Source organism: Diceros bicornis, chromosome 14, assembly GCF_020826845.1.
Source record: "Diceros bicornis minor isolate mBicDic1 chromosome 14, mDicBic1.mat.cur, whole genome shotgun sequence".
NCBI classification, from domain to species: Eukaryota; Metazoa; Chordata; class Mammalia; order Perissodactyla; family Rhinocerotidae; genus Diceros; species Diceros bicornis.
The window spans coordinates 21,130,329-21,143,565 of NC_080753.1; the positions used below are offsets into that span (position 1 = coordinate 21,130,329).

Consider the following 13,237-nt stretch of genomic DNA (forward strand, 5'->3'; position numbering starts at 1 on the left):
ATTGGTATTAATTCTTCTTTAAATGTTTGGTAGAATTCACCAGTGAAGCCATCTTGTCTTGAGCTTTTATTTGTTGAAAGATTTTTGACCACTGATTCAATCTCCTTGCTCATTATTGGTCTGTTCATATTTTCTATTCCTTCATGATTCAGTCTTCATAAGTTATATGCTTCTAGGAATTTATCCATGTCTTCTGGGTAATCTAATTTGTTGACATGTAATTGTTCATAGTAGTCTCTTATGATCCTTTGTATTTCTGTGGTATCTGTTGTAAGGTCTCTTCTTTTATCTATAATTTTATTTATTTGAGTCATCTCTCCTTTTTTCTTAGTCTAGCTAAAGGTTTGTCAGTTTTATTTATCTTTTCAGAAAACCAACTCAGTTTCATTCATCTTTTCTATTGTCTTTCTAGTCTCCATGTCATTTATTTCTGCTCTAATTTTTATTATTTTCTTCCTTCTGCTAACTTTGGGCTTTGTTCTTTTTTTCTAGTTCCTTGAGGTGTAAGGTTAGGTTGTTTATTTGAAACCTTTCTTTTTTCTTAATGTAGGCATTTATTGCTATAAACTTTCCTCTTAGAACTGCTTTTGCTGCATCCCTTAAGTTTTGGTATATTGTGTTTCCTTCTTTGTTTGTCTCAAGGTATCTTTTTATACCGCTTTTGATTTTTCTTTGATCCATGGGTGGTTCAGCAGTATGTTGTTTAATTTTTACATGCTTGTGAATTTTCCAGCTTTCCTCCTGTTATTGACTTCTGGTTTCATACCATTGTGTTCAGAAAAAACACTTGATAAGATTTTAATTTTCTTAAATTTGTTAAGCCTTGTTTTGTGACCTAACATATGATCTATCCTGGAGAATGTTCTCTGTGCACTTGAGAAGAATGTGTATTCTGCTGCTGTTGGATGGAATGCTCTGTATTGTCTATCAGGTCCATTTGGTCCAAAGTGTAGGTCAAGTCCATTATTTCCTTATTGATGTTCTGTCTGGATGATCTATCCATTGTTGAATGTGGGATATTGAAGTCCCCTACTAGTAGTGTATTGATGTCTATTTTTGCCATCAGATCTGTTAATAACTGTTTAATATAATTAGGTGCTCTGAGATTGGGTGCATATTTATTTATAATTGTTATAGCCTCTTGATGAATTGACCCCTTAATCATTATATAATGACCTTCTTTATCTCTTGTTACAGCTTTTGACTCCAAGTCTATTTTTTTCTGATATAAATATAGCTACCTCTGTTCTCTTTTATTTTGCATTTGCATGGAATATCTTTTTTCATCCCTTCACTTTCAGCCTATTTGTGTGTTTCAAGCTTAAATGACTCTCTTGTGGCAGCATATAGTTAGGTCTTGTCTTTTTTTTTTTTTTTTTCATTCAGGCACTCTATGTCTTTTAATTGGAAAATTTAAACTGTTTACATTTAGAGTAGTTGTTGATAGGTAAGGACTTACTGTTGCCATTTTGTTAAAGTGTTCTCTGATTGTTTTGTTCCTTTGTTCCTTTCCTCATCTCTTGCTGTCTTTCTCTGAGAATTTATGATTTCTTTGTAGTGGTATGTGCTGATTGTTTTCTCTTTATCATTTGTGTATCTATTATGGATTTTTGCTTTGTGATAACTATGAGGCTTTTATAATATATCTTATAACCATCCATTTTAAGCCAATAACACCTTAACTTCAATTGCATAAAAAAGTTCTACACATTTACTTGTCCCCCCACACACTTTATGTTGTTGTCACAATTTACATCTTTTTATATTGTGTATCCGTTAACAAAACATTGTAGCTATAGTCATTTTTAACATTCTTGTCTTTCAACCCTGTATGCTAGAGTCCAAAATGACTTACATACTATCATTGCAGTATTAGAGTATTTTGAATTTGTTTATATATTTATGTTTATCGGTGAATTTTATACTTTTATATGTTTTCACATTACTAATTAGTGTCCTTTTGTTTCATCTTGAAGAACTCTCTTTAGCATTTCTTGTAAGGTGGTTCTAGTAGTGATAAATTCCCTCAGCTTTTGTTTGTCTGGGAAAGTCTTTATCTCTACCCAGGAACTAGTTTCCTGGGTAAAATACTCTTGATTGGAAGTTTTTTCTTTGAACACTTTGAATGTATCATCCCACTCTCTTCTAGTCTGCAAGGTTTCTTCTGAGATATCTGCTGATGGCCTTATTGGGATTCACTGTTATGTGATGACTCCTTTTAAAAAACTCTTGTCACTTTCAAAATTCTCTCCTTGTCTTTGATTTTTAAGAGTTTGATTATACTTTATCTCGGTGAAGATCTCTTTGAGTTAAATCTGTTTGGGGATCTTTGATCTTCATGAATCTGGATGGCTGTCTCTCTCCCCGGATTTCAGAAGTTTTCAGCCATTATTTCTTTAAATAAGTTTTCTGACCCTCTCTCTCTCTCTTCTTCTAGGACTCCCATAAAGCAACTATTGTTTCACATAATGGTGTCCCTTGATTCACATAGGCTTTGTTCATTCTGTTTCATTATTATTTATTTTTTCTCCTCTTAATGGATGGATAATATCAAGAGATCTGTCTTCAATTTTGCAGATTCTTTCTTCTGCTTGATTGAGCTGTTATTGAAGCTCTCTGTTGCATTTTTCATTTCATTTATTGTATACTTAAGCTCCACAATTTCTGTTTGGTTCTTTTTTATGATTTCTGTCTCTGTTGAACTTCTCATTTTGTTCATGCATTGTTTTCCTGAGTTCATTGAGTTGTGTGTCCACGTTCTCTTGAATCTCATTGCACTTCCTTAAAATAATTATTTTGAATTCTTTTTCCAATAACTCACAGATCTCCATTTCTTTGGGGTCAGTTACTGGAAAATTATCGAAATTCTTTGGTGCTGTCAAGTTTCCTTTCTTTTTCGTGTTTCTAGTGGCTTTGCATTGATGTTTGCGCATTTGAGGGAGCATTCATCATTTCTGGCCTTTCCAGACTGACTTTGGTGGGGAAAGACTTTCACCTGAAGGTGGCTGTGAGGGCTCTGGCTGGGTAGGGTGCAGCATCTCTGATTCTGGGGAAAGCACAGCGGTATAGTCTGTGTGAAGCTCCATCAGCTGAGGTCAATATTGGCCAAGACTAAGGGGGTCTTTGGTGGCCAAGACTGCAGAGGTCCTGAAAGTGCCAGTGGTATCTAGGGCTCTTGGGGTCTTTGGTGGCAGAGGCTGCTAGGGTCTTCCTGTTCTCCTTTTTTCCCTGTTGGAGGAAGTTCTAGCCAAGGGGATCCCTCTTGGCACCAGATCTGGTGCACTGGCACTCAGAGTAGCAATGGAGCCAGATTTCTGGGATCAGGCACATGTGGAACTACCATGGCACCAGGGTCCTGGGGCACAGTTATGCTTGCTGTGACGGAAATGCCAGTGTCTGAAGTGCAGGTATATACATGTCTCCTGAGGAACTGGAGTCTGGGTCTGTGGGGCTCACCACAGTGATTTGGGCACCAGGGCAGGGAGATGCAACCGTGGCACAGGCTGTGGGATGACAGGGTCCAGCAGTGGCTTGGGCCTAGGGTGCAGGGTGCAGCAGCAACATGTCCTGGGGATAGTGGGCCACAGTCCTGACTCTGGCCTCAGGGAGTAGGGTACAGAGCAGCAGCAGCTCAGCCTCGGTGATGCCAGGTCTGAACCACGACTCAGGACCCAAGGGGTGAGGCACAGAGCTGCAGCAGTGCAGCCTAGTGATGGCAAGTCAGTGCCATGACTTAGGACCTGGGGGTGGGACAGAGAGCAGCAGCAGCACAGCCCTGTGATAGCAGGTCAAAGCCTCAACTTAGGACCCATGGAGCAGTCACAGAATAGCAGCAGCTCGGCCCCAGTAATAGTGGGTCAAAGCCGCAACTTAGAACCCCAGAGGCAGGGCACAGAGAGCAGCAGCAGCTCTGGTCTCGTAGATGGTAAGTCCCTGTGGTGTCCCAGTCCCAGCGAGTGGGGCACAGTGTCACCTGGGGCTCCTGGGGCAGATGCTCCTGCAGCAACAGCTCCAGCCCCCGTGAGGAGACGCAGCAGTGGGGCTCCAGGCAGCTCCATTAGCTGGGTTCGTGCTGGTGCAGACTATGGGGGTCCTCGGTAGCAAAGACTACAAATGTCCACAGCAGTGACGAGGCTTCCGGGGTTCTCCTTTACCCGTGGAGTGAAGTCCCTGCAAGGCGGTCCCTCTTTGCACTGAGCTCCTCTGGACTGAGGGAGGGGGCAACGCAGGGAAAATGCTCCCTACACTTTTCTGTGTGGCTGTGCTCGGTTTTTGAGCTCTGCAGGGTTTCTGCTGCTGCTTTGTTGTAGTTCAGAGCTTTCCCAAAGCTGTTTTTGTCTGTTTGTAGTTGTTTATTTATTGGTTTTGTGGGGGAGACAAGCTTTGGGACCTCCTAGCCTGCCATCTTGCTGATGTCAGTCCCTACAATGAAATTCTTCTTTTATTTTATTTAAAGTCTGAGAAAGCAGAAAAAATCAGGAAAGGTAAAAGTGAAAATAAAATATAAGTTTGAACTGGGGGTAGGGGTGGTTTTATCTATAGTTAAAGCTTCATGAATTAGGCTATTGGCACAAATAACACACACAATCATATTCAACTTGGAACTACCGGGTATATTTTGTAGCATATTTGTCTTCTTTTGCTTTAAATATTAATTTGGGGCTGGCCCCATGGCTTAGCAGTTAAGTGCGTGTGCTCTGCTACTGGCGGCCCAGGTTCAGATCCCGGGCACGCACCAACGCACCGCTTCTCTGGCCATGCTGAAGCCGCGTCCCACATACAGCAACTAGAAGGATGTGCAACTATGACATACAGCTATCTACGGGGGCTTTGGGAAAAAAAAAAAAAAAGAGGAGGAGGATTGGCAATAGATGTTAGCTCAGAGCTGGTCTTCCTCAGCAAAAAGAGGAGGATTAGCATGGATGTTAGCTCAGGGCTGATCTTCCTCACAAAAAAATAAATAAATAAATAAAAACTGTTTAAAAAAAATAAATATTAATTTGTATTCCTTAAAATGTGCAACTTACGATGACCCATAAAAAAACAGAAGGAAAACAGTTAGAGATTTAAATGTATTCTCTAGCTTGTCGGTTGTCCATACTCAAATAAGAAAAAAAAGTCACATTTTAGGAGTACACATGAGTTAATTTCCCCACCAATGCCCAATGCAGTAGGTAGAATCTGTGTCTGCTTATTTAGGTAGACTGAGATTCTGGTAACAGGTTTAATTTGGAGCTGAATGAATAAAAGAATGTCAAAAATTGGGAGCTAGTCTGATCCTCAATTTAAAAAAAAAGCCTAGGAGCTACAATTGGTCCTTAAAAATAAATATCATCTGTGCTGGTAACTTTGAGAGATGCTAAAATATCTGAGCTTTTCAACAAATTCACATAGAAGCAATTAGTATTTGGGAACAGAGCTTTGTTAAATCAGAAATAAAGCTTAAGTGGTATATGGCATGTAGGAGCTGGTTTTGGGGGGAAGTCTGATTGTGTTATTGGCTAATGTATACTTTTCAGTAGTTGGGGGAGGTCCTGACTGTTTCTGGTCAAGGTCTGGGTTTTACTAACAGTGTCTGTGAAGACATAGAACCAGGAATCAGTCATTGGATCTGACAGTAGAGAGAAGTGGGATACAAAGTGTTTTGTGAGAATGTGGCCTCTGGAAGGCCCTCACGCCAAGCATTGTTTAAATTTAGTTTCAGCATTCACAACACAAATAGAAATTCACAGTTGACACAAAGATGAGTTGTCTTCATCTGTCTTCCTTTCAAGTTGATTACTCTGGAAAGGATGCCAAATTTGGGACATTCCCGTGATCGCCCTACATAGACAACATATATCCTTTATACATCAAAAGGAAAGAGCAGTGACTCACGGTGGAGGACCCTAGGGGATTGGTTTGCTGAAATTGCTCTTCACTAATTACACATGCTTATTTGTTCCTTTTTTATTTTAGAGTTATAATAAGAAGAACTTATTCCAGAAATCTAGGTCAGCTCTAAACTTAGGTTTTCTCATTAAACTTGGTTACTTGAGGATCTGTGTTATTAAACAAACCTGTAATCTTTTAGTGGTTTGCAAACAATAGATAAATCATCTGTGAAGGTCAACTGATCTTTGAAAAGTGACCTTTTCAGTGCTAGAGAGAACCATTTTATATTGCCCATCCTGGAAAGATTTAACTGGGTAATTTCTCAGGTGGGCTTAGCCAAGACTCAGTCTTCTCGTGAGCCAAAACTTCTTTTTCAAGCAAGGCTCACTTCAATCACTTACCTTTACGAGGAATCCAGCTTTGCTCCCAGGTCCATTTATCTCCATGTAAACGATCTCTATGCTTTAAATATTATGTTAAGTTAAAGGTTGTCACTGTGGTTGTCAAATTTAAAATATCAAGGTCAAGAAGCTGAAAGTATTCCTTTGGCCTAAGCCTCTGTAAGGCCGCCGTGGTGGTGGGGGCTGTTTCAAGGCCTGAGGCTCCCCCGCCTGTGGTTGTGGGAAGACACTCTATCCATTCCTGCAAGTTATTTGTGGCTCTCTGAGGAACTCATTTAACACTGTTCTCCAGTGCACGATCTTAGGAGGTAAAGTTGGAATTTTCTAGTCCTTGTTAGAATGTGTGCTTCAATCCAGAAGTGTCCTATGGCTTAAAAAGTTTGACGGTCAGGAACACGCTCACAGAGAGCCCTGAGGAATGAAACTTGGAACGTGCCACTGTCTTCTCATCGTTGATATGCTGATCTGGAGTGAACCTTGGAGCAGCACAACGAACCGATGAAATTTCAGCTGGGGCTCAAAGCCTGACAACCATAGTAAATCCCGTGTAAGCAGGATACTTGGAGGGAAGGTTGTGAAGTTAATTGAATTTTATGATTAACAGAAAGTTATCCAGAAAACCATTTTGTTTCACCTCATCTTCGTGGAAGTGTTTCTAAAAAGCTTGGGTCCACTTTACTTTTTTTTAGTATAATTAAAATTGTAGTTTAATCATTTTTTTAGAATTAAACGCTTCAGCACCTCCATAGCATTATCCTAATCATAAAAGCTTATTCTGTATTTCTTATAATATGACTGTCGAAGGTAAATTTGTTGGACTGAAAGTATACAGACTCCAGAACAGCCCCAGAGTTATTAGCTTAAAGGAAAAGATCCCTGGTATGAGATTTTGTCATTTTTTCCATTTTTCTGAAAATAGATTGTAGAAAAATTCCATCTAATTGAGGGTTATGAATTCTCTGAATGTGACTGTTCCTGGTTTAAATAATGAAAAATATGGTGGTGAAAAGGAGAATTTTATTCCTAAGTCTTGGATTTTAGTTCAGCTTTGCTCTGTTTATTATGAGACTCAGGACCAGTTACAGAGGCCCTGTATAGCCCAGTTCTTCCAACTCTGAAATGCAGACTATATCTCTTGAGATGGAAAATCACGCAGTTCTACTTTCTTTACTGGGATATATTATATTATTGCAATTAGTATCCATTTTCCCATTTTCTTCTATGGGAATACTTTATCCCATCATGAATATCCATATATACATCTGTATGTACATGTATGTATGTGTATAAAATAATGTAAGATTCTAGTTTTCTATAATGTACAGAACTCCTTAGAGATCACCATATTTTAGGGAGGAGGAAAGGTGTCTATTAGTGTCTGTTCCCATAGCTTTTCACTGAGACTATAAATTAGGCCTGGGAAAGCTTTAATGAGTCAGTAATTTATAGACTATTAAGATACTTAGTTAGAAGTGATTCTTGAGCATGTCCACTAGAGAACACATGTTTATAGAGGACAGAGAGATTCAGCACAGTGTCTTTGGCCTAATCAAGCCTAATCAATTAACAAAATGGGATGTCTTATTTTGCATATCTCCCACTCCCCCAAAATAGATCCCTAACCACTTGTTAACCACACTGACTTTTTAAGAGACAGAGTGGTTCCATAGCTTTGCCACCAGAAATGTTCAAATTAAGCACCCTATTAGATTGTAGCCAGCAGAGTCTACGTAACGGGAAGAATGCTCTGCGTGCTTCTTTGCCTCCTTTCCTGGTTTGACTTGATGTGATAATTCATTGCAGATTTCTTTTTCTTTGACAGAGTGCCTACCGCAGGAATGGGATGGCTTTTCTGGCCTGCTGATGTGACTGTGACTGCAACAACAGGAAAGGCAATGTTATATTAAGGTGATTTCTTTTCCCTCCTTGGACAAAATAAAATACAAGTTTACCTTCTCCGTATCCTTGGGAGTGGGTTGGTTTGTTGTGACTATCAACTGGCTGACTCCAGCTCTTTTCCAGCCCCCTCAACGCTTAGTCTTGTTTACTAGAAGGGCCCTTTAGCTAATTAATGGCAGGATGTTTGGGATAGTGTGTAGGTGGACAAGAATGCAGATCACACAATTTTGAAATTTTAATTTGGAGTGGATTCACTGCCCTCAGCTCACATGTCTTAAAAGCAGTGTCTTTTTTTTTTTTTTCACTGTTTAGTCTATGTTTTATTTGATGTATTTTGTAATCTAGGTTTGAGACAAAGGAAACAAAATTAAAAGGACAGTCAGTTTCCCCCTTGCTCTATCCCACCAACTTTACTTTCCAACATCTGCTGACTGTATCTACATGCATTTTAGAGACAAATATCCATTTTATAAACTCACGCTAATCAAAGACCTAATTGACCTGGTGAGCTGTCTGTTCCCATCTTCTCTTCTTTTCACCCTGCTTAGAGGATATGTGTCATTTTCATGCCCTTTTCCCAACTTCCTGCGTGTCTGCCTATCATGTGTGCTCTCCTCACATAGACCCTCTTCCCCCGTCTTCATTTCTCTCCTTTCCCTATCCCTCCAGTCCCCGGGCCCACCCTCACACACAGGCTGTGCCCATTTAGAAGCAAAGTAATCAGAATCAATAGGAGGGGAGCCGGTGGCTTGCTTCCTCCCGGCCAAGCACCAGCACGCCTCAACTGGATGTGCGGACTGGGATTTCCTGCTGGTAGCAGCTGAGCTACCCTTCTGGCATCTATACTTTCTCAGTGAATGAGGAACTGTAACTCTTGGAAACAAACCAAAATATAGCAGATGTAATTATGCAGTTCCTGATTAAACTTGAATTGCAAAAAAGGAAGTTATTTCTTTAATTCTGTAGGAGTTTTATGTAATTTTACTTTTATCGTGGTTTTTATACACACTGAATCAGCCTTTGTAAAGAATTAATAAAAACAGAAATGAGAAGCATGAAAGATTTTCCTCTTGTGACCAAATCATTGTGAGGCTCAGTTAATATGATTGTGCCATATTATTCACATTTGTTAACTATCATTTACCTGTTCTATGTTAGTTCTTCTGGAAAAAATCTTCATGTCAAGAACAAAAAAACGCAGATATATAATATCAAAAAATTGCCAAAGGGTTTTGATGTTCCATCTGTGCTTGTTGAAATGTATGATTAAACTTTTCTTTTTATCATCATTCTTATTTTTCTTGGCATCCCTAATCATGGAAAATTATAAGCTTGCAGTAAACATCCTAACTTTTAAAACGACAGCATTTATTGTATTTAGTTTCGATCTGCCAGGCTTAGAGATGTATAAAATTTTCAGAGGCTAATTTTTCACATCAAAATTCCTTCTCTCCCACATTATATATTTTAAAGTATGCACAAGGCAGAAAATATAGGGTTTGGGTTTTTTCCCTTCATTTTATTCTACCTGATCTCCTTATAGTCCCAGAGAAGGAAGACTCAATGTACATTTCTCTCAGAAATATGACAGGTCTGTGTTTTTGTTGGTCTGGCGTATGTTTGTCTATCTTGAACAGTCTGACAGGTAATTATTTATAAAATCTGGTTTTGCCCAGTAAGTCCATATAATAACCTTTCACTTTTCATCATAAGCCAGTGAGCTGAATTTAGAATAAAACAAGGTCATTTATGTCTGTCTCAAATCAGCCTAGATGTCCTCATAATTGCTCAATATTAATATTTTTAATTCTTTTTTTTCTTTTCTACACTTAGGTCCTTTCTCTGACTCTTTCCACAACACTAAATTTGAGCTGAAATAAAATTTCCTTAAGCAGTGAGTGCAGAAAAAAAAGAAAATTTATAAAAGGAAAGTTTCAGAAAATGTGACTTCAATAAATTGCTCTCTCAAAGTTAAAATGTTATGTAGAATCATCAATGTTAAGAGCAGAAGATGGTCTTAAAGATCATTAAAAACAACCACTCATTTTACAGATGAAGAAACATGGCCTAGAGAGGGAAACTGACTTTCCAAATGTCACTCAATAATGGCAGTGACACATGAGAGACCAGATCCATGGTCCCTAATTCTCAATCTAGTTATAATTACGTAACACAGTCTAATTATACTCCATCCTACTGGATTTGCGTGAGACATTACGAAGACATGTTGGGGTTTTGTGGCATGTTTATCTTAGACAGTTACGTAAATTTGTTCTAAAAAGATTCTAATTATGGACACATCTTAAAGCATGAGTGTTACATTAGAATCTTCTTCAAAGGGGCTGTGGTATTAATTAAATAATGTTATATGTCAATTATGCATCAATTTAAAAAAAAAGAGGCCTACGAGCAAGGGAGAGGAGATTTAACATACTCTGAGCACCTGCTTTGTGTCAGGAACCTTACCTCTGATACTTCGTTTATCCTCACAATGACTTCATGCAGTGGATGCTATAAAACAAAACAAAAAAACCCACGTCAGGCTCAACTCTAAATCAAATGTGAGTACACAAAACAGTTTCTATTTTTGTAGCCTTGTGTTTTGGAGACTGAATTTGAAAATAAATAAATAAAACCAACAAATAAATAAGCAAATAAATAGCCTCTTTTGTGGGCAATTGACATTACCTCATAGATCTGAGGGTAAAGGAAAACAGAATTATTTCTCCCTTCACCTAAATTTGGAAATGCAACTTTCTGAACATGCCATTTTGAGGCTGTCATTGACCTTCCTGCCTTTGCATATTGCAATAGTTGAGATTCAAAAATAATGTTCCAAGTTTAGAACCAAGAGTTTTTATTTAAAAACCATCAGAAGAACAAATATTTTTTTAAATGGTGTATATAATTCCTGTATCTAGGGAGAATTCTTCATTTATTACTGTTTGTTTCTTTAAAATAAACAATCCGCATTTAATGCTTTTACCACGTAGAAGACAAATAAACACAACTGGTGATTCTTGGTCTGGAAGAAAACAAGTTTACTTCTCTAGAAATTATAAAGTTTAATTTTATGAAAAGTTTTTTATGTAGTTCCCAGATCAGGCATTTCTTTCCAGTTCATATAACCCCTTGTGTAACACTGAATTACTACAGAGAAAGTATTCCCTCATCTGCCCTCCTGGAATTTAGATAGAACCTTCCCAGCCTGCATTTAAAATTCTACCATCAACCATGTATACATCTCATAAAATATTTTACAGTTTCCTGTATGCTCTGGCTCAACATTTCATAGTGCATAAACACTTCTGCAAATAATATAAGGGCATCGAGTTGAATATGTCATAACAGTGGCCCCCACATAAAGCTGATTCTCCAGCAATTTATTTTCTTATTTTTATCTTCTTATTTGAAATCCACGATGAAACTTTCTGTGCTTTTATTGTACAGTTGGAGGAGGTGGTGCGCGCAGGGGCCTCTAGCAGTTTTAGTGGGGTTGTGGTCATTAAAGCAGAGACTTTCTGCAGAGGGCATCAAGCCAAGCTTAAACAACAAAACCATGCCTGCAGGAATTGGATGTAAATGTGATGGTTAAATAAGGGCCAGATGCCTTTAAAAACTCCAATATTAAAAAGTCATATCTCTTAAAGTAAGTCTCTAATGTTGTGAGTAGGATAGTGATACCATAGCACTTAAAAAAAGAAAGAAACAAAGAGACTTGCATTTGTTTTCTGGAAGAAAATATCAAATATTCAAGCTGTCATAAGTCATGAGAATTTTGGCAATTGAAGCATATTTTAAAACAATCAATTCCTACAAAGTCACAAGAAACGCACATACAATATTTCATTGTTGGAAACCACTGTAATTCTGTATAGAGCATTATATTCCTGTTCCCGTTTCTGTTCATCACCACCCACTATTTCCTACTCCCATTTTTTTCCAAGGGAAAATAAAAATAGAAAAAGATATAGGAAAAATCAAGATGATTACATATATAATTTTACTGATACCAGGTAACAATTTATTATCAAAAATGATATATCGTATCAGCCTTTTAATAATAAGTTTGACATGATAATCATAGCACACCGTGTGCCACCCTGTGTGCTAAGCACTTTGTGTGGGTTAGCTCATTAAACACCCACAACTCCACTAGGAGATGTGCACTGTTGTTCTCCTTTTTGCCCACAGGCAGTGGAGAGGAAACAGGAGCAGAGGTTCAGTGTCTTGTGCAGAGCTGCCCAAGATGGAGCTGGCATTTGTACCCAGCACTTTGACCCCAAAGCTCATGCTCTTAACCACTGTTATATGGCAGGGACTGTACTAAAGTAAAGATTTCTGATAACATAGTACCAGGAATTGCTGCCCTAAACCCAGAAGCACTTCTCAGTACCAAACAACTTGATTATAAGAAAATTTTCTTTTAACTTAACCTTCCATCTCTAAGGCCAAGTATTATATATTTAATAGAATATCATATAATGTATAATAGAATATAATTATATAGAATGATGCCAAGTCCTCTGTAATGTCTTAAATCTTAAGATACATATAATCAATGCACATACTGAGAATCTCTATAGAGATTATGAGAAAAACTTCCTCAAAGATCTATGTGTACAAAGCCTCTCCTTTGTGAAGACCAGATTTCTCCAGAAGGCTCTAATTACACAGGCTACTATTTTATGCTTTCACAAAAGGCATTTATCTCATGTTATAAAATAATCCCCATCTTTTTTACATGGTTTGCATGGCAGATACAGAAGTACCTATGGCAATTCCTTGAAACTTTATACAAATCCCCCTTTTAGGTGTTTGCTTGTTAATTATGGTATAGACATTGTTTCTCCTAGCCCAGGATGTTTGTGTGTGTGCTTGGGAGGGGTGGTGGACAGAGAGAAAGAAGAAAGTGGAAAGAAAGTTGCTGAGCACAATCTGAATTAGAAATGATGATTTTCCTCTCGCATCAGGAGTTTACAGCTTCTTTAATTCAGCCCTAGGTCTGTTCTGCCTCAGGACAAGTCACTTCCTGATTTATGTCCTTTAAGGTCCCAAGGAGC

At 38.2% G+C, this 13,237-nt stretch overlaps 1 protein-coding gene across 9 annotated transcripts in view; it reads left to right on the forward strand.

The window, feature by feature from the left end:
• The window catches only part of SUPT3H (SPT3 homolog, SAGA and STAGA complex component), a 534,834-nt gene that overhangs the window by 488,894 nt on the left and 32,703 nt on the right, over nucleotides 1–13,237 (forward strand). For 5 of the 9 annotated variants that reach the window (XM_058554227.1, XM_058554235.1, XM_058554228.1 and 2 more), the window contains one exon: nucleotides 8,098–9,463. In XM_058554227.1, coding sequence (XP_058410210.1) covers nucleotides 8,098–8,139 — 42 coding nt within the window. In that variant the 3' untranslated portion in view covers nucleotides 8,140–9,463. Of the gene's footprint in view, nucleotides 1–8,097; nucleotides 9,464–13,237 lie in introns of those variants that run through there. The other 4 variants (XM_058554232.1, XM_058554229.1, XM_058554231.1 and 1 more) reach the window with 2 other exon arrangements.